Source organism: Symphodus melops, assembly GCF_947650265.1.
Source record: "Symphodus melops genome assembly, chromosome: 15".
In the NCBI taxonomy this organism is placed as follows: domain Eukaryota; kingdom Metazoa; phylum Chordata; class Actinopteri; order Labriformes; family Labridae; genus Symphodus; species Symphodus melops.
Window position 1 is genome coordinate 10393027 of NC_136705.1, and position 27758 is coordinate 10420784.

The following is a 27758-nucleotide window of genomic DNA, read 5'->3' on the forward strand; positions in this document are numbered from 1 at the left end:
GGGCAGGCTGAATTTCTTAAACAGTATTAAAATAAACACCAGCCTACTAGTTTTAACAGGAATCACATTACTCATATCCCTACTTCCCTTCCCTCTTCATCTGTCTTACTAATTTGTCCTGAAAGTACAGGTTATATAGTGCTATATAAATGAAGTTCTTATTACAATATGGCCTGCAGCAAAACAAAGAATCGAACCATTGCATTTATGGAACTGTTTTTGTTTGCCTGAAAATCATGTGCATTTATTGCTTTTATCCCTACATCCTTTAATGTGGTCCTCACTCTCCTCTGGCTTGAGTTGCTTCACCCAGGTCACTGGGCCTCTTCTTTTCTCCCTTCTCTCACGATTGCATGTTAATATGGTCTTCGTAGCACAGATATGGCTCAGCCAGAGGCCAGGAAAAAAAAGAAGAATCAGCAGCCTTTATTTCCAACCTCTCTATGCTTTTATTAGAGATGATACAGTGTTGGCCTTTTTGACATTTATACAAAACAAACAGAAAACAAGACAGCAGCTTCTGGTTGACTCCTCACTGGCTCCGATCTCCTCTGTTCTCTGAAGACTTTATGGGTCACTCCTCCAGAGAAGACAAGAGTGTGAGTGTGTGGGGGGTGTATTGAGTTTTAAAATTCTGTGTAAGATTTTCTGAAACGAACTGAAACGTGATTATCTTTTTCTTTTTTTTTCACCTGTGGTTGTTATCTTTCTCTCAGTCAAACACACATTAGGTTTTAAATAGTTCTGGTCCAGGACTGCTCCTCATGATCAGGTCAGGGTGACTGAAGATGCTCACTAATCAAATGATGAAAATAATTTGAATAATAACGCTTTTTGATCGCCAATAATACTTTGAGAATGGGCACATTTTTGTGAACAGAAAGCAGGACTCACTAGCTTGAGACATGACTTTGAATGATTTGGTATATAGAAAGGATGCATTGGTATCAGGATGTCAAAATTCAGACCAATTTTTAAGAATATTTCTTAGGACTTCCCTGTTAAATTGTAAATTTGAAGGATATTTATATTTGATAAAAATGATTCTGACCACTAAAAACACGTCTTTTGGAAGTGTCAGGCACACTACTTGGGTTATAGTGTTGCTTACGCCAAATTTAGTTTAATTTAATGTCTTTGAAATTGATCTGCATATTACACTGCTCATAGACTAAAATCCAAGCCCTTGGTCAACAGTTTGATGTGTGATTTACTACTTTACTATCTGTTGAAACATGGATTGTATAACAAAACATAAACAATGCTATGCAAGTTAAAAGCAAATGTATGCAGTGAAAAATATTCAGTTAAGTACAGTGAAATACAATCAGTCATCATTCAAAAACAGTCTCAATCTTAGTCAACGAATGAAGTGAACTTAAGCTACTCGCTGACAGGATGTCAGTTTTAGGGCAAGGCCTATACCACATTTGGGCTTTAGTTAATAAATGTAGCTGCATGGTATTTACATTGACCTATCATTTTATCAGCTGGAGCCACTTTGAATTGTCTGTATCTGTTGTAAACAGACTGGAAATCTGTGAGGACAAAAGAGTAATTGGTACCCAGTCTGTTGGCTGGACCTGCAGCTGCAGGCTGAAACAGAAAATTCTGGACCAGGAGGTGTGCCGTCTGTCTGCTCTGTGCTGTCTGTCTGTATCGTCTGCAGGCCGTTTTGATGTTCACCTGCCCCTCAAACCATATACATACATATATTTACACAACTGTTTTTCCAAATGGTCTCGTTCAGTCATACGTGTGGAGATGAGACGTGCCTGTGTGTGTATTTGTGCATGTTAGTTCTGTATCTGATCATACATTAAACACCCACACGGTCTTATCCTGCAAGATTCTTACATCATGTCTTCTCGACCAATTCTTTATACCTCAAAACTGCTGCATATCCAGTCCTTGGATTTACAGCAAACTGATGTTTACAGTGTCAGCCCCCTATCCAACACACAGTCTGTAGCTGAGGGGTAGCCAAGTGTTCATTGGAGTTCATGTTCTCCATGAGTTACCAACACTGAAACATCTCACAATGTGACACGAGCAGAAGTTCCACCTGCTAAAACTTGTAGCTTCTTTTGTAGTTGCTGTTGTCTCTCAGGGATCAGGTAGTGCAGAATAAACCAGAGCCAAGTGTTGGCCAATCCACAGACTACAGTCCAAGCTTTTCTGTGGTGTGTCAATCGACTGTGTGTGTGTGTGAGTGTGAGCAGGTGGCCTCAGCTCCAACTCGTGCTTTGGAGTTCTTGGCGGAGCCAGGACGGCAGCGGTTGGCCCAACCGATTCAGCAGACGCAGAAGCTCCATGTTGCTCTCACGGTAATACTCTGCCAGAAAGGCACGTGACTATATGCAGGCGTGCAAACACACGCACGAACACACACAAACAAACAAACAGGCACACAGAAAAAAAACGGTTATTGATGACTTAATGAGCTGTTATAACATGTAATACTCTCCTGTTGCTAAGCAAATCATTTGGTTGTGGTTTCTGGCTGTTTAGCACTCTGCAGTTTACTTAATGGCTGACATGCTTCTTAAAAATCCCATATAATGCTGTTTTGGGTTCAAATATTTATTTATGTGCCTACTGAAGCATGTTCACAATCACTAATGTTCGAAAAAAGTGTCTGTTCTCATGTACTGCCACGCAGCCCGTCTCATCTGATCAGTATCAAGTATCAGTTGGAGTTCAGGCGTGTAATGTAAACCTTGAAGTTTAATCAGGTTAAATTGGGTCAAAACCTAACTCAAGGTCCCCATTAGATGTGGGATCCATCAGTTTGGTATTTGGAATAAAGTATGGTGTGCAAGAATGTGCAGTGTGGATTCACCTCAGAACTCATCTCTGAGTATTTCCTGCCTTTACTTTTCCCCAGACATTTGGCCCGACCTCCTTCGACCCGCTGACACCAGAAACCTTTGCTGTCATCGTACCTGTAGAAAGAAACAGTGTGTTCATTCCCAACCCAAAACAATAATTATTTTATTTGTGGTATATACTCCAAACTTCAATAAAAATATATCCTGGCCCTTCCCTTTGGATAACTTTTGCTTCCCTACCATATGTCAAATTAGCCTTGTGACAAAACATGCATTTTGAAGTCTAAGTGTGTAAGATGTGTGGTGTGAGGGTGTTACAAACATGAGAGCCTGGGTGTAGTTGAAGATGGGAGTGACACCGAGAAATCTCTGGATTCCCTCCATCACCAGTGCTGGGTTTGACCTTAGCAGGGCCCCGTCCACGATGTGCAACTACAAAACACAATCACAATCAGTAGCTGTTTTTCATGGACCCAGATGATCAGAATAAAAATGCCTCATGTAAAGACATCAATCAGAAAAGACTGATCCATTCCAGCTCATTCGGAAAGAAATGTCATTGGTATCGAGACAGCAAGAGGGCTGGACTACGCCGATCGTTGTACATCCATTTCCACGCTCGTTTTGATGACATGGGAGAGAGAAATGCATTCACACTGGATCCGTTTCTGGAACGTCAGCACACGAAGCATACCCATGATCAGCTGTGCACACATCACGGGAGAACTTCAAGATCATGCGGGGTTAAAGAGAAAATCGTGTGGACAACATGTCTCTTTGTCTTTCTGAGGATGATTTGTCTTTCGTTTGGGGCTTATTTTAACGTGACGTTGATGAAGTGATGTAAAATACGATCGCTAGTCCGTATATCGTGTTTCATTTTGAAATTGACCGGATGCTCTGTTCCTTGTCTGACTTTCTGTCCGGGTTGTGATATTCTGTCTAGCTTGACGGATGTCTGCAGCTTACTCTGTCGAAAATAGACCTGCAGTGCATTTGAAACGGAGCTGAGCGATGTGGCGCTGGTGGCACGCTCTGGAGACGGACCGCCACAACCACTGTTTCAACACAATAATTGACTAGAACGGCGGCTAACTACAGCGTTTTGCTGATGGACCGAGGCTCTGAGTATGTGTGAATGTGCCTGGAGAATGAAGCAAACAAGCAACTAGGATTCCATGGAAACAGGATTATTTACTTTAGAAGCCCTGCTAGCTGACCAATCAGCTGATATCAGCTACAACATGTACAGTATATGCTTCACTCTTTGACCTGCATTATGTCTATTCTTAACTCATGCAAGATGTGTAACTATGATGGATAGTAGCATTTTGAGAGGGTAGAATTAAGCGGGCTCTGTGTGTTGTATCCATAAATGGACAGTAGGGGGCAAAATTGTCAAGAACATAAAATAAAGCAATGGTCTTATCATGCACCCATGAGCAGCAAATGCTTCTTATTGAGTTTCCTTAAATCATTGTGTGCTTGCATATTTCGGCTCTGTCGAAATGTTATCTTAAAGAAGAATAACACTATTCACATCTTAAAACATTCAAACTGTGACATTGCAGCAAACATCATCAAAAGGTAAACAAAGGTATAGGTCACACATGTAGTGTCACTAATGGAGGCTAATCAAATCAGTGCTCAGTGATCAGGTGTTTCATTGAGTTCAATTAAACCCCAAGAATTTTTTTTAAAGCAAACTTGTGAAACCAACCATTCATTTAAAGGTTTTATCATGCAAGGAATTCATCTAAAAATGTAATGGTCTCTGAAGTGAATCATTAATAATATTTTTTTTCCATAAAGAAGAAATCCCTGAACAGAAATCATCTGTTATGACTATGACAGCACACTGGACGTGTATGTATGTATGTATGTCACGTATGTATGTATGTATGTGTGTGTGGTGTGGTGTGGTGTGGTGTGTGTGTGTGTATTACAGTACCTGGCTGGGCTGGTATTGCTGCAGCCAGTGCTCCAGGTGAGTTGCATAGGCACCTGGATTAAGGCAGCGTCTCTGAAGGACCAGCAGGTCCCTGGGGCCAGAGGGGCCTGCTGTCACCACTGCATGGAAGGTGTTGTTGAGGGCTGCGGGGTCCTGGTGGGCCCTCTGGTGCTGCAGTCATGAAAAGACACACGGGCACATGAAAGATAGTTCAACGGATTTGAGACATGTGTACAGTCTGAAGCAACTTGATTTCATTTTAAACAAATACACAGAGCTACATTTATTTCAAGGGCCCACACCACGACAGTGATTGATTCATTTACATGCATAGTGAAAGAAACTTTAGGAAACACAAAGACATCATAATTTTCTTGCTGATTGTGTTTTATCAGTAGTGACATGTCCTTCCCTGATTTGCACACCCCTATCCTGTTTCCCTTTTGAGGGAAAACAAATGGAATCATCCTCGTGTTGCAGCAGTTCATTAAACATTAACAATTTACTAAAGGCCCATCTGAGCTTGTTGTCGGTGGAAGCTGCTGTTGAGATCTATTTTATAATTGTACTGCAGAAAGCTAATACCATCATACACATGACCAGTGTTTATGAATGGTCACTTTTAGTGCAGTTTCAGGCATGGCCAGATGTTAGTGGTTTAAACAGTGCTACATTTAGTTTTTGAACTGAATCAATGCTGGTTTCAAAACAGCAGTATTATTTACACTAAGTACTGTACACAGAGCTTGACACAGTACTGGATGTTTACTGTAAGAGCAGCTGTGAAGATGATCTTGGTTCTCACCTGGTACCAGGAATAAGCCCTATCCGATGGGTTGATGAGCACTGCCAGGATTTTGGCTCTGGGGAGCAGGGCGGCAGCTCTTTTTGGAGCTACCTCTGTGTCGAAGTAGTTGGCACTCTTTTCAAACATGAAATCTGTGCTGACATTTGAAGGGAATGGGAAGAAGTCCATGTACCTAGGGAGAACAAACATACAACATTGTACTAGTTAGCCAGCATTTAAGCATATTTAATGTCCACAAGACATTTTGATTATATGCTGCATGTTTAATAATATTTTCTCCGCATAATGCCTTTATTGATAACACAGTTGGAGATAGACGGCAGTCTGCCATCCCGACTGAGCTAAACCAGCACTCTTATTACTGCTGTCCTATTGAACTGACTGTAATTTTTCATATTAGCTAATTCAAGAGATTTTAATCTCTAGCATCTCGTTGTCCGTTTCAAACTTGTTGCCATTAGTTAAGAAATATCTAATATTTTCAAAACACCCTCAAACATAGTAGAGACACCTCTTTACTGAACTGGTTAGGCACTTTGAGTAAACAGCAGTGTGACAGCTCCAAGATTAGATTAAGCTTCCGGATTCTTAAATGGTCAAACCAGGTCTTTAAGACGGTTGTTTGAAGGTTCAAACAACAGTGTTAACAGTTTTAGGGTCGCTGTTTTTTCAGTTAATCAATTATCCATTTAGTCTTTAGTAGGTATATTTGTCCTGGCAGCTGTTGTAGGTTCAGTGTCCCTGAAACAAACCTGCATGTGACTACCAGGAGATAGCTCTCTAAAGGTTAGCACTGAGACACAGAGCGGGACTATAATAGCAACACATCTTTCAATTAGACTGATAGGTGTTTTCCCTTATAATCAGCCCGGCAAGCGTGATCAGAAAAAAAAAAAATTAATAAATATTGGGAAGGGGGGGGGGGAGAAATAGAGGCTAGGATGTCATTCTGTTGTACTAAGCACTGGCGACTGTGAAAGCAGGACACAGAGTGTAGCAGTCCTGTTATTACCAGTCAATCCCATTGTCATAATTTGTTCCACTGAAGAACTGGATCTCCTCAAAGGTGGTGGGGCTGGGGAATGAGCTGGTGATTGCTGGGTGGAGACTCAGGAATGAATGAAGTGCTGTAGTGCCTGTGAGAAAAGAACAGACACCAAATCATAACAATAAAGAGAAAGAAATATGGAAAAGGATTTTCTTTGCAAGTATCAAGACAAAACAGCACATTACCTGTTTTCTGTGGTCCAATGACAAGAAACTTAGGAAGTCTGTCGCAGGTCTTTTCTTTTGACCAGATATCTTTGTGTCTCTTATCATGACAGGGGTTCTGAAAAATAGTGTAGCTTATTTAAGTGTGAATCACATCATGAAGCAAGTACATTCAGCACTTAAGGCACATTCCAGCATTCCCACCTAATCTATTTTCTCAAACCTGTGCAAAGGGAGCCAAGGTATAAACAAACTTACTGTATGTAACTTTCAAAATACTGTTAGCAGCGATACCGCATGGCCATCAGTAACATGTTGCTCACTCTCCCTTGCATGCTCGTCATATGGGCTCGTATGTACACAAACGAGCATCAACATCGCCCCTGAAATACTGGATATTAACTGGCATAATGTTTCCAGGGGAGGAAAGTGGATGAGTCTGTGTGTCACATTCTCAATCCTCCAAAAAGCAGGAGTGTGTGATGAGTTTGTCCGCCTGTGAGAGCTCCTAGGACGGATAAAAGTGTGTGGAAGGCGGCCTTCTGGCTGTGCAGGTAAAGACTGGGAGTGTGTTATGAGTTTGTATTGTTCATTTCTGTGAGTGGATTGAGGAGGATGTTGAGAATGTAAATAAAATGACACTGCCTGGAGCCTTGGTGGAAAATCGGACCCGGGCAAAATAGTATACAGGCAACACAGATAGACAGAACATCTACTTTTTCACATCAGTTCACTTATTAGTGGGAAATAAAAAATGATTTATAAATGTAAAAAGTTACTGTAAAACAATGTGAATTGCCTTTTGTCTGAACAGCGTGATATAAATAAACGTGCCTTGTCATATATATGTAACTTGTAGTAATACATAAATCATCAGGCTGTTAGGCAGCTCGCCTGACGGCCATGCGCTATCCCTACAAATGCACTATATTTGAAAGTTACAGCCTCTTTTAGACAAGCTCATTTAGTCTGTTGCAAATACACCCCCCCCCCCCAATTCTGAGTAACGTTTGGAATTAATAAAAGAAGAAGAAGAAATTTTTAATTTGTTCTGTCTACCCCTTTTCTGCATCAAGTATTTTGTTGGGGTAAAAGTAATTATTTGGTGTTACTGGGTCTGGGACTCTGCGTGCAGAGAGAGCTGTTTTGTCTCTTCCTCAGTTCTGTGAAATAGTCTTACCTTTGACCCCTTTCTGTGTAAAAGACTGTGTAAACTTGTGCAACAACAGTGAAAAAAAGACAGCTATTCTTTCACAAATACAGCAAATGGGCAACAGGCACAGCTGCAAACAAATCAAATTTAGCATTGCAGTGAAGAATGTATGGGCTAGATTTAGTGACATCTTCTCCCAGCGAGTTTGCAACACAGCGCAATCATTTGCATATCAAGCCACCAAGGTGATCCACAGAGACCAACTGTAATAAATGATCTGAAAGTTTAGATCTTAAGCGTTGAATTTAATGAGCTCACCTGCCAAAGTGGGTCTCTCTCCTCAGGGAAGATCTGGAAGTATTTATCTGCAAGCTGGACAGGCGGCAATGTCTGCAGCCGGAGGTTGGTCCAACACTGGACGAACTTCACCAAAGACTCAAAGGTGTAAAGACCCAGCCGATCATTGCCATAGTTTGATAGGTGGGTCATGAAGATACTGATCTGGATTGAGAAGACACAATTCAAGTGAAAAACAAAGTCAACTAAACATTTTATTTGCTGTTTGAGCAACTCCAGTCTCATGTCCTGTTACTATAAACTTTAATGCCGACAATGTATTTTTCAGAAATATGGCATTTAACGCACCTCACTGGTAATGAATGTAACTTTCTGTATGTGCAGAATTCAGTGGCATCACTCTAAATTAAGATACATTTGCTCCTGGATTTCACATCACATTTCTGTTGAGTCACATTTAAAGTCAAATTCATTGCTGAATCTGACATCACTAGAAAAAAAAAATTATTTTTATTTTTTATAAGTAAATCATCTGTAGCGTACAAAGGCTTTTATCAGGTTGACAAGTGAATGCTTCAAATCTTAACCACTGAATACACGTGGATGGTTTTCTTACAGGGTTAAGGAGTACAGTGAGGAAGAGTTCTCCTCCCCTGATGCTCTTGTCCAGCTCCTTTGAACCTCCGGGATATTCATTGTAGAAGATCGTATGGGTAAAGAGACCACAAGTCTGCCTGGGCAGCACCTACAACACAAAAAGAATGTCAGCTGTTTGCAGAATACTCCGACTGCAAGCGTGATCATTGGATTTTATTTTTGTGGATATTTGGTAATATTCTACATTTTCTTAAAGATCAAAACTCAAGTGGAGGGTTTGGCCATTGACAGACTGGATGTGATAATGATAATGGACCTTTTTCCTTTCCGATGCCTTGTATGATGGAAGGGGTAAGTTCACAGATTGTTCGCTATTTACATTAAGAGTCAACTTTAACACAGCAAGCTTACGAAACATTGATGCAACTACAAAACTCGATAGAGCTTACTGGATATCAATTAAGAATGTGTTATTGTGTTGTGTATTTTTCATCTTTAGTGCTGATTAAAATCTCTCTTAAGCCCCGTTTCCACCAAGCGGTCCGGTACGGATCAGTACAGTTTGGTTCGGTAAAGCCTGATCCTGTTTGCGTTTCCACAGCCAACCGTGCCCTATTTGGTAGGCGGCGTGTAAGCCGGATGCCGATAGCTGCGTCAGCTACCTAATAGTGTCACGTGATAGCAGCTAATCGCTAATAGCTAACTCACTAATAAATTCAACAAAAGGAGAAAAACGCGACACAGTAAACAGAACCAACGATGGAAGACATCCAGCAATCCTCTACTCTGTCACTGTCATGTGACTCTTTATTACAAAACACAATCTTAGTTGTTTAGTTTAGCTTAGTTTCAGAGAAGGCTGACGAAATACAGACGAATAAACAATCAACTGTGTATTTAAACAAGGCAGGGTTGTGTTTGCCGCTGTCACACGGGAAGTGACGATTCTTTCGACCAATCAACGAACTGCAGTGCTTAGCTCCACCTATAAGAGTCCGATGGATATTATTGGCACCGCAACTGAAGGGTCCCAAAAAGTAGGATGGTACGGGTCGGTTATTTGGACATCTTTCTCGGCTTTAGTCTATGGAAACGCCATAAAATGTGTGCTGTACTGCGGCGAACCGAGCTGAACCGATTGATGGAAACAGGGCTTTAGTCACCCTTTTTTCTTCCTTCAGAGAGGACTAGTCGTAACCACACACCACAGAGCCAAAGAGATTAGTTGTTTGTTGCGTCCTCAGGATTCCTCGCCGAAAGCTTTGGTCTCGCAAATAAAGCTTGTTGTTCACTAATCTGAAGATCTGATCACCAAATCCTCCAGTACATTTCAGGTTTACTGGGGGAAGATACTCAACCCAAACCTGCTCTCCAAGATGTTTGCATGTGTATGTATGTGTTGGATAATGATGAGCCTTGAACAGCCTGGTTATTGGGCCATTAATGTGAGTGTTTGAATTTGAACATGTAACGTCAAGCCCTTTTCATCTCTATTCGGTTTTCTCCGTTTACAAGATCGGATTGTAGCAGAAAGTGAATTCTTTATTAAACCTGAAGTTATAGTTGTTGTGTGCCAATCATAATATTACACGACACCACTTGCGGGTGTTTGCAAGGGACAACTTTTGTTAAATCTGATATTTGTTGAATTTCTCTGGTCTGACCTGGATCCCATTGTGGATGAAGCCACGGCGGTATCGAGCGGGCCTCAGATGAGGGTATTCCTCAGTGCTGGTCACCTTGATGCCCCATACAGACTTCCAAGCCTCATACAGCTGGCTGTGAACTGGGTAAACCCCAGAGTGATGTGGTGCCACTGCATAGCCCATATCTGTTGGGATGCCGTGCTCCTGGAGAACGTAGAAAGGAGGACAGCAGGTGCAGCAGAAGGGCAATAAGGTAAGAAAAGGTAAGCTAGTTATGATAACAAACATTTGCAAGTATAGTCCAGCTTACAGTACCGGTCTACAAGTATAGTGTATGTTGTAAAAAAACAAAACATTTTCTAGCGAAAAAAAAAGCTCCTTCAGTGAAACATGTAGCTAATACACACACCTTTCATTCCTCATGAAGCCATAGAAAGTTTAAAAACGACGCACACTTTGACCCTCACGGTGTCTGATGTGTATTAGTATTACTTACCTGAGCAAAGATCTTGTTAAGCCTCATCTGCTCAGCCAAAACACTGACGTTGTGAAAGAGGTGAGGTTGCATGTGGCTCCACATGTGAGGAAACCACCAGAAGTCCATCCTGTGTTGCAGCAGCATGTCATCTCCTCGATCTTCCTCATCAGTACCTGGGAAAAACCAGCACACAAACATTTGTCGTATTAACCACATCCACAGGTGTATGCATGCGTCAAGTTTTGGGAGCTTCCGGTCTTTAAGGCAATTTGTTTGGCAAGAAAAAACTATTTCCCCACGTCAAAACAGGAAGCTCGGGCCCTGAGCAGCACCATGCCAGCAAAATGCTTTTAGAAAGTTTTACACTGGCTTTGCACCACAGAAATCTCTGACCTCATGCTACTAGATAATCAATGGTTTCAAAGAATCCATACTGATGGATAAAGGATAAGAAACTTTATTTGGCCAAAATTACACTTTGGCTTGTTATTCACTATGACTGAAACCGTTTTTAATAGTATTGGGAAAAAAGGCTGAATATGGGTAGTTAATAATAGAAGTTGTTTAAGGGGCGGACGTGGAGATTGATAGCTTTTGTTTTCTCCTCACATCACTTAAGCTCTTTGGATACCGGGCAGCTGTTCTGGTGATGCCAGAAGATGAGGACACACTCACTTCTAAGTCTTCACGTCTGAATCACTGAAGGGGAAATTCCTAATTGTCTGCACCTAACAAATACTTGTACCTCCTCGTATGCCCACTCTATTATGTGCAGGCTCTCTACTTAGGAAAGGCCCTTGTAATTAATTTGGTGGAGGTATTACTGCACTGAGATTTACATACATTTTTTGCATTATCATATCTCATACATTGGCCTGTGTGTTTTGTTTTTCGTAAAAAGCTCAAGGTTTCTTTCTTTGTCTCCCTGGGGAGAAATTTGCCTTGAATACTAGGAAATTTCTGCACAGACAATACATGAAACAAAAAGATGACTGGACTGCCATCAGTGTGTGCAGACAAGTCTATTTACCATTAGAAGTCCGTCAGTGAGTGAAATTTGTAGGAAGATGCGCCTGGCATATTAACCATTACAACATATTGTGCGTATTTCAAAATGTATCATTTGGTAATAATGTCAAACGTGTCATACCTGTGTGATAGAACTTTCCAGAAAACCCTAAGTTGAAGGTGAAATTAGGAACCAACGCTCGCAGCTTGGTTTGAGTATTGAGCAATGCCTGTGGAAGGATGAGAAAGACACCAACTTCACTCTTTATCGATGATTCCAGTGTAGTAATGTGCCACACAGTGCTCGAGCGATATTTTCTAGAATTTGAGCTCTCACTCACCTCTACATCCGACACCTTCATACGGGTTCCCTCCTTGCCAACAAAGATATCATCCACGTCCACTAGGATGTGACGGTCCAAGGACAAACACAGTCTCTTCCCTGTCAGGTAGGCTATCGCATCAACAAACACCAGTTTGTGTAGCCAATAGTTCAGATTGTTTCCAAAGAGAACTCTCTGAATGCCATCATGAAGGCCCAAGTCCTGGACCACTGTGGCATGCAGGGCCCTCATGGAGCCAGGTCCAAATTGGGCCAGCGCCTCAGAGGACTTGGTGCTGGCCAAAAGCACTGGTTCATAGGTAGAGTGGTTGGACTGGAAAACCGTCCAGTCATCCCCTGGTAAAGAGCCCTGTTCCACCTGGTTGGGCTTTGTGATGTAGAGTAGAGGAGCATTTGGGTTAATATGGTAGTCCCTGAGTCCCAGGTGTGAGTGTAAAAAGAGGGGGAAACCTTTCAGCTGTGCGCTGAGAAGAGAGTTTTCGTTAGCTTTGAAGAAGCCAATGACACCCACTCCATACTCGGCACAGTACTTGTCCAGCAAGTCACGGTTCCAGGCATCCAGATTGACATATTTCAACACATTCTCATAAATGATCAGTGTGTAGCGCCCACGGTTATGCTCTGTCAATGTGGGCATGTCACCTTTACCAGGAGCAATCTCTGTCCGGTAGCGGAAGCGGCTAGATTCTAATATGGCTACTATCTCCTGGCCCAGCTGGGAGTAGATACTCTCTACGAACACCAGGACTACGGGCTGCGTCCTGGAACTGTCCATTGCCTTCACCTGCCGTAGCCGCCCTTGGCGTGGGGGAAGGAAGAGTGGGGCCCTCTGGACACCAAGTCCCCCACCATCAGCCCCGGTACTTGCGGCCAGAGACATCCCCCCTCCTCCTCCTCCTCCTCCACCGCCACAGTCACTGAATGGTAAAGGAGGGGCCTCTTTGATTTTGGGGCTGTTGGAAACATAGTAAGCTAAGAAGGCCATAGACAGCAAGCAGAAGATGATAAGGGCCAGGATGAGGCGGTGAAGCTCCAGCTGGCGGACACCTCTCATTAGCTTCCAAACACCCAAGCCTGCACCTACCATGGTGTTGAAGGGGGGAGGCGGGACTGGGCAGCAAGCAGCAGCGGTAAACGGGAAAGGAAGGCAGAGAGGTGGAGTAGGGATGAGAGGAGGAGGGAATGGAAGCGGAAGATTGAGCAGTAGATACTGGCACTGAGCTTTGCTGAGGAATAGCCATTTACACTAGGTCACCATGGCCAGCATTATCCATTACCTGCTCCTGACTTATATAGCCCTGCAGCGTGAAGAACACACTATGAAATATTAAATAGAGAGATTAAAGAGAGAGGAATGCAATTTAAATCGAACACCAACACAGCTGATCTCTGTGCAGGGACCAGTCGGGTCCTGAAAATAATATCCGAAGTTCAGCCTGAGCTGCTTGGTAGATTTCCTCCTTCAAGCAGCTCTTTAGGTGTCACTACACATGGATACGTCCATTTTCTGATGGTTGTCGGGTCTCTCAACAGAGGTAGATTCTGTTCTGGTGGCCTCTGCTTCGGGGCTGAACCCCCTCAGGCCACCTTGTCTTGACATCCCAGGAAATGACACCTAGAGGCGATAGGAGGACAAAGAAAGGGGCAAGAAGATGGTAAGAAGAAGAAAGAGAAAGAAAGGGAAATTGAATTTGGTTGAAAAGGGACAAAATTAAATCTTTTAATTAAAAAAAAAAAAAAAAAAAAAAAAATCTGTCATAAATTGTCCTCCGTTTCTTCCATGGATTTATTTACATTTTCTTTATTAGATATTTTTTATTTGGCATTTTATTTCATATAGAAACATTGTTCATGTGACATACTGTGCATAGCTCTTCAGCAAAAAAAAACAAAAACAAAAAAAAACAGATCGAGATGTGATTTTTGGTCGATGTCTTCCAGCCCGGAATCATAAGGCAAGTTTCAGATCAGTTTGAAGTAAAATAACAGGAGCAAGGTACACTGCCAGCACTCAGCAGACAGTCTCTCATTTACAGAACAAGAAAAATCCTTCCTATAAGTCAGAAAAGGAAATGCCTTTTTCTTTAGAAAGACTGAAGCACTTTTAAAACTGCCATGTTGGTCTTTGTTTATCATTGACTTTGGATTTTTTCTTTTAAAGCTTGGGGGAAATGTAAAGCAGTATCTGGAAAGAACTATAAATGATTGGAAGTTGCAGATAGTGAAGGTTGAGAAATTCTTACCTTGTAAACCGCGCATATCTGAAAACTTCTGGAAAAAGCAGAGAGACCCCTGAAGAGAGACAGAAGGGAGGGACAGGGACAGACAAAGAGAAAATGTAGGTAAACTGTACAAAAAAACAAATCACATTTTTCTTGTTAATACTAAATCCAAAACACTTCAAACTATCGGTGATAAAAGCAGACTTTTGACCTAAAAGACAAGAAATACCTGGTAGACTTTTCAAACAGGACTTTTTTTTTTTTTAAAGATTTATTTTTGGCCTTTATTGATTGTGAGAGGAAAGTGGATAGAGTCGGAAACAGGGAGGGAGCAGGGAGAGACATGCGGGAAATGGGCCACAGGCCGGACGCGAACCCAGGCCGCCCGCGCGAGGAGCAAAGCCTCGCTATATGGGACGCGCGCGCTGCCGCTGCGCCACCGGCGCCCCTCCAACAGGACTTTTAAGCGGGAACCGTTACCTCGAGCAGCCAATTAAATCCCTTTTCTGTACAATTTAATTTTGTAGCCAAAGTATACACTTTACAGTGTAGTTTCCTTATGAAGGAGAGACCCTTGCGTTCCCATGTTTCAATGCTTGGAAACAGTACAGAGATTAAAAGAAGTCTTTGGAAATTCAGAATTTAGAAGGAAAAAGTCCTGATCACTGAGAAAATGAAATAATAAAAAAAGTGAGTGTCCTGCTTCATCTTTAAAGCCACCCTACCAAATACAGCCAAGGTTAATGTAGAAGGCTGAGGTGATTAAAGAAGTGATTATATGCAATCTGTCAGCACCTGCTTCTTCACTATAGAGTGTATGGGCGTGACTGTATTCATCTGTCAGCACAGGAACACACCCTTTAAAAGAGCACAGCTCTGACACTGACTCATCATTTAGTCTGAGTGTGGTTTGAAAGGTTGGTTGCTCCTGCTGTCACTCCATGATGCTCACCCTGTAGACTATTCATAGAGATGTTGTTGACAATGAGAACATCTGTTTTGATTTCCTGTTAATACGTTTAACTGGAAATCTTTCGCCAACTTCCTTTTTGGCAAAAACTCAAAGAAGCAATGATCAATTAAACATGTAGTCCGAAGTAGACCATGCTTTGGCTGCTTTCAATCCTCTTTCATTTTCTGTGAGATGTTCCTCTGAAGTAGCATCTAAACACTGCTAAGAAGAGTGCCAAGTAGTGGATTTGAATACATACTTGGGCACTCCTATCTTAGTCTCGTGAGTGAGGCATCATGACATTTCAGAGAACCCAGGGAGATGGGCTGGAGGTGAGGAATAAACAAAAGATGGAGTCCAGGAGGTAGAGGAGCAGTGTGTTGAAAGTGTGCTCATAATGAACTTCTGCTGTTTAATGGATCACTGAGTAGAGCTGAGCACTCCTCAGGGACTCACAGAGAACGACTAACAGCAGAAGGGGGGGGGGGGGGGGCGGCACAGAACCAGAAGTAAAGAGGACAAATCAATCTAGCATTCTACTGCTTCCAGACCACCAGTTCTGTGGATAGCAACATTCGAATTATATAATATCTGCAAACAGAGTTAAGAACATTAGGACAACATATAGACATATTGCTTTGTTTTGTTTCCCAGGTATACTCCATCTAAGCTGGTGTTTAAGTTGACAACACATTCACATTACCTCAGATATTTCCAACATTTGTGTATGCCAAAGAAATCTTTAGTTCTATAGTTGTGATGGGACGTGTCTTTTCGTGGTGGCCGCCGTGACACACACGACCTGTTAACGGTTGCCAAGGAAACAGCAGATGTTTCGTTAAAGAGCGCTAAATAAGCAAGCGAGAACTACTGCTACTGAGAGCTGCCCTCCTGTTGCTGCAGGTTCTACCGTGATTAGTATGTCACGTTTATTATACTCGGACACACTGTCCGTAAACACATCCTCTTCCTCACGTCGGTTTCACCCGTTAGTCTTGACTACGGTCAACTCGGAGTTTGGTTTCTGAGGAGTGGAATCCCATGATTCCCGGCCAGCCTTGACCTCATCTTTTGTCATCGTTTTGCTCCTCTGGTGGTAGATTGTACATACCGTGTGCTTAAAGTGAAATTCTCATTTCTATGGACTCCATAAGAAGTAAAGGTATTTTAAGTATCTAAATTTTCAGTATGAATTTCACTGTAACACAAAGCCTGAGGAAAACTTGGGATGAATCAGTTGTACGATGTATGTTTGAGCCCTAGTTTTAATATGCCATTAAGTTTGTGCCTGAAGTCGTACTTGGAGAGAAAAAACAACAACAAAAACAAAAACAAAAGCACACTACTTGTATTTATACATTCAAACAGCATTGACAGAGTGAGCAGCTGGAGGCTTTCATCATTCATTTAATTATCATTAAATGGTTTAACAACATCACGATTCATTGAACATTTAACCTTGATTACGATTAAAGGCAGGTTGGGTAATTTTCTCCAGATACACTTTGTATTAATTCGTGTGCTCTGAGAAAGAAATCTGTCGTCTGTATCAGTTGTAAACATGTAAAAACCAATGTCTGCATTTGACCACGTTTTATAAACCAATCAAGCCTCACTAACCCATACATGTATGAACTGAAATCCACTTCTGGACCAATGGCGTTAGAGCATGTAAGTGAGGGGCGTGGTTTTTGAGGGCGCACAGAGGGTTTTTTTTATTTTATTTTTTAACCCTCTTTATTGACAATTTAAATATATCAGGAGTACAGAGCGGTGAATACGGAGAAAGAAGAGGATGCTGCTTTCAAAATCATGCTAGTTTTCAAAAATGACCTACCCTGCTAAAGGTGCCTTTAATGAACGATTATTTTGATTTCGTTTTTTGCCCTCATAGTTCTCTGACATGCTCTCTTCTGTAAATGCTCAACTAAATAAAGGGGGATATTTTTTACATGAAAGAGTTCATATCCAAAAAACTACTTTGTGGTTATTTATTGAATATTTCAAACTGAGATCAAAGCATCGCCTGAAATGAAAACAACTCAATGTTAAGTTTTCAAGTAGAAATTAACTTCTCGAAAACAGAAAAAAAAAAAAAACATGGTTCTTGTCCCCAGTGTTTAAATGTGACTTCTTTTTGTTTGGTGTAGTCTTCCCTAAAGATAAAATGTGACCAGACATTGCTTCGATGTCGCGGATTGGGCGTGTCGTCACATGACTCTCGGAATAATCGAAAAGGGCAGGATCACGTGGGTTGTAGGTTCTGAAAGTCGGTTCGGATTGATTTCCCATCCCTAGTGTATGTTATGCTGGGTTTTTTTCTCGCCAGTGTAACACTGTCAGAGCACATTGTAAACCATATCACACACACGCAGATGCATTTCTAAGTTGCTTGAACTCATGATGTTCAGTTTGTCAGTCCTCGCCTGGAGAAAAAGTACAAGTGGAAGTGAAAAAGGGAAGCAAGTAGGGTTTGTCAGAGATACTGCCTCATTTTATAACTAAATTAGTTAAAATAGCAGTGCTGGTAATTTCATTTTTAGTTTATCTAATATGTATTATCTATATTAACAAGACGTCAAGTCTATTAGATAGATAGATAGATAGATAGATAGATAGATACTTTATTGATCCCGAGGGAAATTCAAGGCATCCAGTAGCAGTATACAGACAGGCAGGACACAAGACATTAGTTTACAATACACACCCGCTGTCCCCCCTCCCCTCTGTATACAAAATCCCCCAAACAGATTTAGCAGCCCCTATGTGACTAAGAATAAACATAATTATATGTTAAACCTGTGCAGTTAGCATTAGCAGTTAGACTTAAAACTAATATAGCATAATGTACATAACCTGTGAGGAGAGAAAAACATGTGTTGGTTAAAAGAGACCTGTAAACAGTTAAAGATTAATTAGGTGGTGTAACATTATTTCTGCTTTAAGGGTTTCAACTCAAGTGTGTATGTAGAACTGAGAAGTCTGAGTTAACTGAAAATGGAAAGTGTAACAAATTGACTTTTTGTCTGAACCAAGCCCAACTAAGGAGGACAGCTTGCATCATTCAAATGAAACCAAAATCAAAATTACTTTTTCATTGCCTAAGTTAACAACAGGTCAAAAAATTTATAATTTTGATTTCATGTCTGTGGCCAAGTCAACTTCTTCTAAACAGTCTCCATCCTCAACGTTTCTGGAGCGACGTCTCTCATGTAGATCAGCTATTTAAATCACTACAGTAGACGGCCCTATGACTGTGAGCCGCCAGCAAAGAAAGGCAAAGTCAATCAGAAATACTTTATTAATATACGAATCCAAATCAGACTCAGGCCCCGTTTACACGGAGACGCTGTGACAGAAACGCATCAAAACGACCCCACTCCGGATTCAAAGTACAGACCGTCTACACTGCAGGTCTTGCCTGAGTGAAAACGATGTAGTTCTCACGCACGGCCAGTAGTGGGCAGTTGAACTTTACAGCGCGACACTCACCAGTACAACCACTTCCTCCACAACATCCTCTTTAGCGGCTAGTTCTCTTAAGTCTTACCTAAATGCTGCGTATGGTCGCCCTGTGCTTGGGTAAAGGTTGAACAATTTGCCGCAAGTATTCGATGCTCTTTCGGCGGCGACATACACGATGTATCATATCAAGATTCTGTTATAAGAGACTATACAACACGAATAGCTGCTGAAGCACACATAGCACAAGTGAATCCGCTGCCAGTGTAGTTTATGTTTGTTCTTGACTACTGCGCATGTCCAAATGTATGGGGGAGGTGTGGTGAGGTCATCGCAGCCAGAGAGTTCGCTTCGTTTTGTTCACATGGCTGCGATACGCCCCCCCGTATCAGTTTCGTTCCAACCTGGAGGTCGAATTCAAAAGCTTGCGTTTTCACTCCCGTGAAACACTGACGCCGTGTGAACGAAAGGCCAATCCGATACTCAACTGTTTCGTTTTACTGTCACAGCGTCTCCGTGTAAACGGGGCCTCAGTACTCTATCAAGAGGGCTGCTTATGGTTCAGGAAAGGGTCCAAAAACTGCACGTTAGGGTTAGACTGCTCCTCCTGCCATTGGATTTTTTTAACATTTGTATTCATCTGTTGACAGAAATCCCAATCCGAAAGAGTGACCTCTGAGTTAATCCACTCAGGTGGTACTCTATTCAGTTCCAATTTAGCAAGCTTTATTGGCGTGAAGTTAACTGACAATAGTATACTTCAAATACTACAAAAAAGTTCAATAACTAGATTGATAATTACAGATGTTATAAGGACTGAATATGAAGGAAAACAAATACAATGACGTTTCTCTATTGAGCGCCTCCGTCTCTTGAGTTTGAGCATGGAAAATTAATTATGTAGTTCATCTGCTTGCATAGAAACTCATCCTCCCAGCTGCTCTCCTCCAGCTCAACATTCATCTAAACTGCATACTACTGATTAGCAAACCACTTCACTTCAGCCTGTGTGTCAGTGGCTGCGGTTGCATGGACACAAATAAATCGGAATAAAAGCCTGATCTAAATAAAAATGCTGCATGTAAACGTTCATTCCGATAGAGAGGGGTGGTTTATGCCAATCGCTGTTCGGATCAGGATCCATGTACACACTCGATCTGATGGTGTCTGTCTGACTGGGGTCAAACGGTCCTGACTGCACGTCTGCCCCAGTAAAGTGACGTGTTTCCATCAGAGCCTGCTTACAGTCTGTGATCAGAGCGCACAACTTCATAAATGATCGCTGTGGCATTTAAAAGTTTAGTCTCCACTCTTGATCCATGAGGACTAGTCTACTCTCTCTCTCACCTGTCTCGTTTGAATCATGTTTGTGTTTTATGTATTAATGTCTTTCATACGATTTCATACCACCTCATTTTATACAAAGATTACATTGTGGTAAAAAAAGCGTCCACTCTGGAGCGATAGTTGGCGTCTTTCCCAGCGAGCTACAGTAACATGTGCTGATCCAAGTTTGATAAACCTCATGGTGTTCCAAGCCATTAAACATTGAATGTCTGCTGGCACCTAGTCCTGTCACGGTTACAACTTTCAAAGATAATCAACTAAACAAGGCCTGCTTCAAGTACAGTCATCGAAATTAATCTAAGCTTGCCAATTGAATAGTTTTAAATTGCATTTAGATGTCTTCCTTAATTTATTACAAAATAAAGATTTGAATAATAAACTCTTTCTGGCCTGTGATGTTGTTCTGTGGTCATTTCCAGTTTCTCAGATACAACCTTAAAGCCCTGTTTCCACCAAGCGGTCCGGTATGGATGGGTACAGTTTGGTAAGCCGGATAGCGATAGCCGCGTCAGCTACATAATAGCAGTGCAACACAGTGTACACGCTAATAAATTCAATAAAGAAGAAAAATGTGACAGTAAAGAAAGACCAACGATGGAAGACATCCAGCAATTCATCTACTTTGTCGTTGGCATGTGGCTCTTCATTACGAAATGCTATCCAGCTTTGTTTCAGAGAAGGCTTTGTGCTGTGAGAAAGGTCAGTTGTGCAAACGTGTCGACACTGAAGCACACGGCTGACGAACACCTTCTGTTGTTTGAAACCAAAGGATCCATCTGTAAGAGGAACAAATCATACCCAGATTGTTTTAGTGCGGAGAGCTTTGAGGTCTTTAACGAACAATCCTCCACACTTGTCTTGCAGGTTGAATGAATCTTTACAAATCTTGCTCAGCTGTTCCTAATCTGGTCATGTGATGAGTGAAATCAGGCTCCGTCTACTAGTGGTGTGATACAAGTCCAATGTCCGGAACGGTCTTTGAAAAAAAAACAAAGCGATGGGGAAAGTGTGCAGGTGATTTAATTAAATTAATAATTAAATTATTAATGTGACCCCTTTACACTGTAACACCACGGCCATGTGAATCCATGACTGAACTAAAGAAACGCCAAGAAATTATTTCTTGTCAGGTGTGTTTATCTAAACTGTCAGAATAGTATTTTTTGCTTCTTACAGTAGCCACACAAACACACAAAGAGATAAATTACACGTTTTTAACAAAGGCCTCCCAGATCATGGGGGTAGACGGCACATTCATTTTCATCAGGGAAGCAAAACAGACTAACTTTGGTTGGAAGAATTAATCTCACATCCACACTGTGGAGTTACGCTTTATGTCTGTACCGTTGATTTCACTTTACATGGGCAGGCGGCCAAAGAGCCATTGTTCAAACACTGTGTAAGTGCAATTCTTCTATTTCCATCTTTTTTGTTGTTGCTATATTCATTTCCCTTGTTAAAAACTACAGAATGCAGCACTTGTGTTTACTGTTTTAAAGGTAAAACAGTGGAAGTCTTGGGGGGGGGGCTAAATTTAATTCAACACCTTTGCTTTTACTGTGGTATGATTAAGTAGGTTTAAAGGGAGATGTCTTTCTTCAATGTCACACACATATGCGCACGTGTGTGTGTGACATACAAGGTAAGAAAGGTACCACGACTGCCTCATTTTGAGCCAGGATAAACACTGTCATCGTCAATGATTATCTCACACGAACAGGACTTTGTGTTGGCAGCCACTCATTATTTTATCATTTCAATTTAGAGACATCAAAAAACTTAACTGGGCATCCTTAGTCTTGGTGCTGATCTCACAAGGATACCTAAGAGGTTGTATATAATTGGCTTACTTTAAAGTGTAACCTTTAGCAAATGACCCCCCCCCCCTCCATCCTAGCACACCGGGTGCAGCTTTCCCAGCAGCTGTGACAAAGGAAGACAAGTGGAAAGTGATTTCACAGGAAAAACACTAATAGACTTTACAATTGAACTTTTGTGCCACAGCTGACGATAACTTTCCAAGACAAAAGTCACAAGCTTGTGTGGCAAGTGACACACAACCCGACACGGTATGTGCACTGAAGTGTAGCCACTGAGAGAAGAAAAAAAAATCACAAATACACTGCTCTAATCAACCAACAATCTGGAGTAAGAAAAAAATGCATTAATGAAATACGGAGATTCATCAATTTTTGTTCCTGTGCCTTTTGGAAAGAACGTCTGTTTTTGATCCGTCTCATGTTCCTGGAAAGGCTTTTCCAGGCAGAAGAACTTCTATTAAAACAACTGCTGAATTGACAGTATGACCTGGAGCACAGTATGTAGCATTTTATTAAGGGTAGTGCATTTATCCAAAGGACAGGATCATGAATGACAACAGGAATAGTCTTACACATGCAGTAGCAGCATGGAAATAAGTTTTTCTTTTTTCTAGTTTATTGAAACAGATCTGACTTTCTATGTCACCCAGTACAGACATTTTTTTTTTACTTTTTAACTGCAGGGCAGCCTAAAAGACCTGCATACAAACATTTCACTTCATGATTTGTCACCTAATGCCGTTTTAGCTCTAGAGCTAAACAATACCTCAGAAACATCTTCACTGTCCTCGGTACCAGTTCCATATAGTTTGAAGATTATTCATCCAAGATGTTAGAAACAGAAACTGAGAAAAGGATCCCTCTTAAAGGATGTGCAATGTAATACCTTGTAGGTGTGAGCAGACAGGACTCTCGTGCTCAGGGAGCAGAGGGCGGGGTTAGCATCGGGAAATGCTTCCTGCGCAAACTATTCATTACTACCTACCTGTAGGGCCCTGACATGTTTGAACACACCTCCATGCTTCAGCCTCTAGGTAGAAACTTTCCACAGACACCCATGATCATGCCTTGAAACCACTGTTTTTGTAGAAACATGTACACGGTTGGCTTTTGTGTTACAGAAGCTTCAGAACTACAGAATTCAGTCACACTCAGCTCATGTCTAACACCTCAACATGTCAATGTCGTACACAGTCGCTGAGGTTTACTTTTATTTTGAAGTAATAAGACCATTTGTACCCTTTCAGATCTAAGCGGCGGTGGAGTTTGTAGAGAAAACCTTGATTTTCCTCAACCCAGATCTGATTATAAAACTGATCAGTGTCATCTCAGTATCCCTATCTTTGAATTCACATTGCTCATGGTATTGCAGAAGCACAGCACAGCTCCACACACATACACACGCACACACACAGCGCCGCTCTCCCCTGTTATTCTGACCAACAATGCCTAGCCTAGAAGAGATCACTTCCTCCCCTCATTACACCATTGATATGGAAAGCAGAATGTCATAGTATCTGGCCTTGAGATGTGCGCCTGAATAGGACTACAAAACTTGAGTTAATATACAAGCTGTTAACAGGTTTGTAGGCCGAGCTTTTGTTTCCTAGAAAATTAACCACAGGGACAGGTTATGTTTAAATAATGTATTCAAAGTTGCTGTTTGATTTAACGGTCAAGCTGTATTTGACTGAATTGTTTCGCATTGTATCAAACTGACTCTTCCTGTCGTGTAATTAACTGGCCCTGAATCAAGATTTGGAACAGGATTGTCTTGTAAAAGAGAGTTGTACACCCCATCGTGGACACATTCGAAGCCATCACTGTATTTTGCAACACAGAGCCAAAAGCTCATCGATAACATTTAACTAACATCTGTTGTTTTTACACGGGAAAAATGGGGCTTTTAAAGAATGCTGCACGGAATTTAAATGTACAAGTCACTTATACCCAGGTAACTTGGTGCTCTCTCTGACTGTGAATGATCTCATTGCTGACACACGATCGTCCCTAACATGAGGCCTTTTATTTGGTTACTTGTCCAGGTGCTCTTGTTTGCTCAGGCTCATGTGTGCACAGTCCCTGTTGCAAGACTACTAACAGCAGCTCTACATCTATCTATATGTTATTTGGATGTAAATTGTAACGTTAGTGCAGCTTTTTTTTAAGTGTGGTTTCACTTGATACTGCATCAACAGGAATATGTGGAAACAAGCAAATACAAAGGAGAATGAGAGTCCTCACTGATGATAATATTGTGAAGGCAGGGTTGTCCATCAAATGGAATTACATTTATATTCAGAGGACCAATTTCCTTTTATAAATCTTTATATTTAATATGACAAAACATTTGTTGCTGGGTTCTTAATCACTAATTATAGTAGCCAGTAGTATTAGAATATAGCTGAATATTATAAAATGGTCTTCCTTATATTTGCACCAGTCCAAGCTCTATGAGTAAAACAACTGACGTGGACAATGATGAAGAAAGAAAAAAACTTTAATAAGTTTAATACTCACTTGATGACCTTCACTCCATTCCCTTTTGTATTTGACTGTCATTATTGTTGCTCTTTGTATTCAAATAATGTGTGCATCTGTAAAGCTCGCAGGTTTCAGTGCACATTTGCATGCGTTTGTTCAAAATCCATCAGAAAGTAACCAGAAAAATCAAACACCGCTGACGTCAGGGCTGGGTTTTAATAGCCTTCTTCTCATGCACAAACACTATCTTCCTGCAAAAACCACCTCTGGGGCTTTTCCTCGTTATTATTGAGTGTTATCTCGACCATCAGGATAGAAGTGGGCCTACGCCTGATAGGCTGTCCACTCTAGAAGTGAATGGCACAAATCAATCAGCAGACAGTACACTGACAGAGGGATAGCAGCTTTATATATCCACCTACTTCTGAATGTGCCATTTGGAGCTCACTAATCGTTTACATTTCAACAGGAAACCCAGACTCTTTGAGCCTGCTGACCTATCTTACTGCTGTCAACAGAGACTTTTACTTTGAAGCTCCCAATCAAATGGACTTTAAATTATACCTAAGCCAAGCATGATATCTTACTAAAGAAGTTCTGTTCTTCTTTATGTCTGTTTGCAAGCAGGATTGAGAAAAAAAAACTGTCTCAATATTTATGAAATCTGGCGGAAGGGTGTAGCTTGGGCCAAGAAGGATCCCATTAAATTTTGGATCAGATCCACAGCTGACTCACGAATAAGCAATAAAAGCTGATCCAATAACCCACTGCTGTTTTTAGTTTTTTTCATTCTTAGCATTTGTGTTATTTGTGTGTACACATGGTGTGTGTTTTCAGTTTTTTTTTTCTTCCAAAAAGCATTAGTATTTCCATCGTAGAACTTTACAGATATGACACTTAAACAAGCAGAACCAAAATCTGAAAGAGGTGAACCAGCCTCTGAGGGTGCACAACACTAGACCCCGTTGCCCAATACATCATACCGTGCCAAAGCACGCTTGTCCCCCTCCTCAGTCCCCTGCTATTCCACTCCTGCGTTGCTCCAGGCCCAACCGGGCCTTTAAAATGATTGCCGAGCGGAACGATCGCATGTTGCATATTTGTGCTAGCGCTCATGCATTAGCAACCGTACCACGCTAAAGCTTCCTCTTCCTGCCATGCAGGCCAAAGGAAGTGGACCATGCTTGAGCACTGCATGGACCACTCACACAGTCACTCCAGTCAAACAGACTGGACTGTGGGGTTCAAACGTGCTTGGGCACGCTACCGATTGCCAGTGTGAGCTCTCACTGAAGCCCCAGGAGTTATACCTGAAGTTACCTCCCTAACAGAATAGGACTGGGCTGCTTGCCGATGCAATAATATATTGCCAGTGGCTAACAGTGAGCAACCGTAGAGATGACTTGTTAAAATCGTTTCTGTTTATACAGTTAAGTGTCCTTAACTTATTCAGTTATTAATTCCCAGGGCATGCAATAGAGCCTTCTAAATCTTGCGTCAGGTTATTATGTATGTAAGAGAAGGGGGACAGAGGTTGTTTAGTAACAAATGTGTTGTGTCCTGGATGAATAAAAAGTCTGTCTGTCTGTCAACCAAAATTTCAATCCCAATACAGAAGCACGTTGTGATATTACATTACCACCTCAGGCCAGCTTCCTAACAGCCATAATGTATGTAGTCGTTAGCATGGGAGTCTTCTCTACATCAGTTCTGTCTGTATTCTGGTTTCTGGTCAATCTGAGACCTGAGTTGTGAAAGGTTACAGGCTGTTCTTCTGTACCCTCAGAACACACCATTCACAACAAAACAGCTAAAAAAAACCCCACAAGAGTCAACCAAGATTATGATGTCTTAGGTGAACAGATTAAAGACGTTTATTATCCTGCTTTAAATAGCTAAATTAACAGCTGATTATTCAGGATGCTCTGGCAGGACTGACAATTCAGCTGTCACAGGTTGAACACTGGTTGCTACTTAGTCTTCCATCTAGTTATATCTTCATCTGATTTTATTTTTAAACACAGTCTTGTATCCCACCTCAAATAAAGCATCCATTCACTTATTGGTTCTTTCTGTACATGTCTCTCTGTCCTGCTCGTTTGCTCTCTTCCTCTCTCTGGGCAGGGAAATGCCAACAGAATTAGTCAACAACAATTCGTGGAAGTTGGCCAAGCGAAAATCAAGAGCTGACATCCTTCATTGCGTCGATACATGTTTTTTTAATCCAGAAGCAGCACAGAGTTCAAAACATCCTCACCAGCAAGTCACATGGTAGTCGAGTCGCAGACGATAACTCGGATACACTTTCTCTTAAAGATCATGGGCTTTAATAGAAAATCAACCATGGACATTGATGGCTCAATTACACATCCCCCCACCCTCATCAGATTTAAAAACTCTACATTATCGCTACAATTACACAAAGCAATCAAAGACTGCACAGTGCACACTCAATGAAACACAGCGTTACTTCTGCTCGAGCGAACACACACATCCCAGTGTTTTGTTACAAACGTACAATAAGAAAGAGCTGGAGGGCCACAAGAAAGAAAATGCTCTCAAGACAAACCTTCAAATAAAGGGGACAACTTTATTTCTCCGGCCAAAAGGTTGTCGTGGGTTCCAGCTAGCAGGCTAATAGCTAGCTGTCTAAAGCAACAGTCTCACTGCTAGCATAGCTGACGACACTTTTCAATGGCTCAGTTATATTCTCACCAGTACACAAGAACACATCTACTATCTTAACGATGTTTTCCACATGTATCAACATATGTATGATGCAGACATGTCCCTTTGTTTTCCAACTGGTAAGAAATATTCCCCTCACAGACCCTGGTCCCCTCAGCAGTAGGATAACTGGGACCATAACGTTATAGTTAGCTCTTGAGGCTACGACAGAGAAGATGGTCTTCACATTTGAGACACTATTACTAAATATTCATCTGTTAGTGATATGGGACTTACCAGTTACCGTTCTTTGCTGAAAGCGATCCAATAAGTGAATAGGAGTACAACAGGCGCTTGGGTTTATAGTTAAAAGTGAACTTCAGCACGTCGCCGCTTATTCCGCCATCTTGGATCTGATGGAACCCTGGACTCAACCAAAACAGGGGGGGGGGGGTTTCTGATATGGGTGCCCCCAAATTA

General features: G+C 41.6%; 1 protein-coding gene across 1 annotated transcript; it reads right to left on the reverse strand.

The window, feature by feature from the left end:
* Positions 1-425: 425 nt before the first annotated feature.
* Positions 426-27714, reverse strand: LOC306836434 (bifunctional heparan sulfate N-deacetylase/N-sulfotransferase 2-like). The gene is made up of 15 exons (XM_079363496.1): positions 27576-27714; positions 14568-14616; positions 12323-13939; positions 12124-12211; positions 10992-11146; positions 10514-10699; positions 8869-8997; positions 8274-8456; positions 6824-6920; positions 6603-6726; positions 5588-5762; positions 4783-4953; positions 3154-3263; positions 2843-2945; positions 426-2354 (listed from the first exon to the last, which is right to left on the reverse strand). Exons 3-15 carry the CDS (start codon positions 13409-13411, stop codon positions 2229-2231), a joined length of 2736 nt encoding a protein of 911 aa, XP_079219622.1. The 5' UTR covers positions 13412-13939; positions 14568-14616; positions 27576-27714; the 3' UTR covers positions 426-2228.
* Positions 27715-27758: the final 44 nt, after the last annotated feature.

What these genes read in the sequence shown, in the direction of transcription:
- LOC306836434 (XM_079363496.1), bottom strand. Translation starts at nt 13,411, where the DNA reads ATGGTAGGTGCAGGCTTGGGTGTTTGGAAGCTAATGAGAGGTGTCCGC. An exon ending in TTAACAAGATCTTTGCTCAG is followed by an intron (nt 10,700 to 10,991) that starts GTAAGTAATACT and finishes TACGTTCTCCAG; the next exon opens with GAGCACGGCATCCCAACAGA. An exon ending in TCACTGTACTCCTTAACCCT is followed by an intron (nt 8,457 to 8,868) that starts GTAAGAAAACCA and finishes TTCTCAATCCAG; the next exon opens with ATCAGTATCTTCATGACCCA.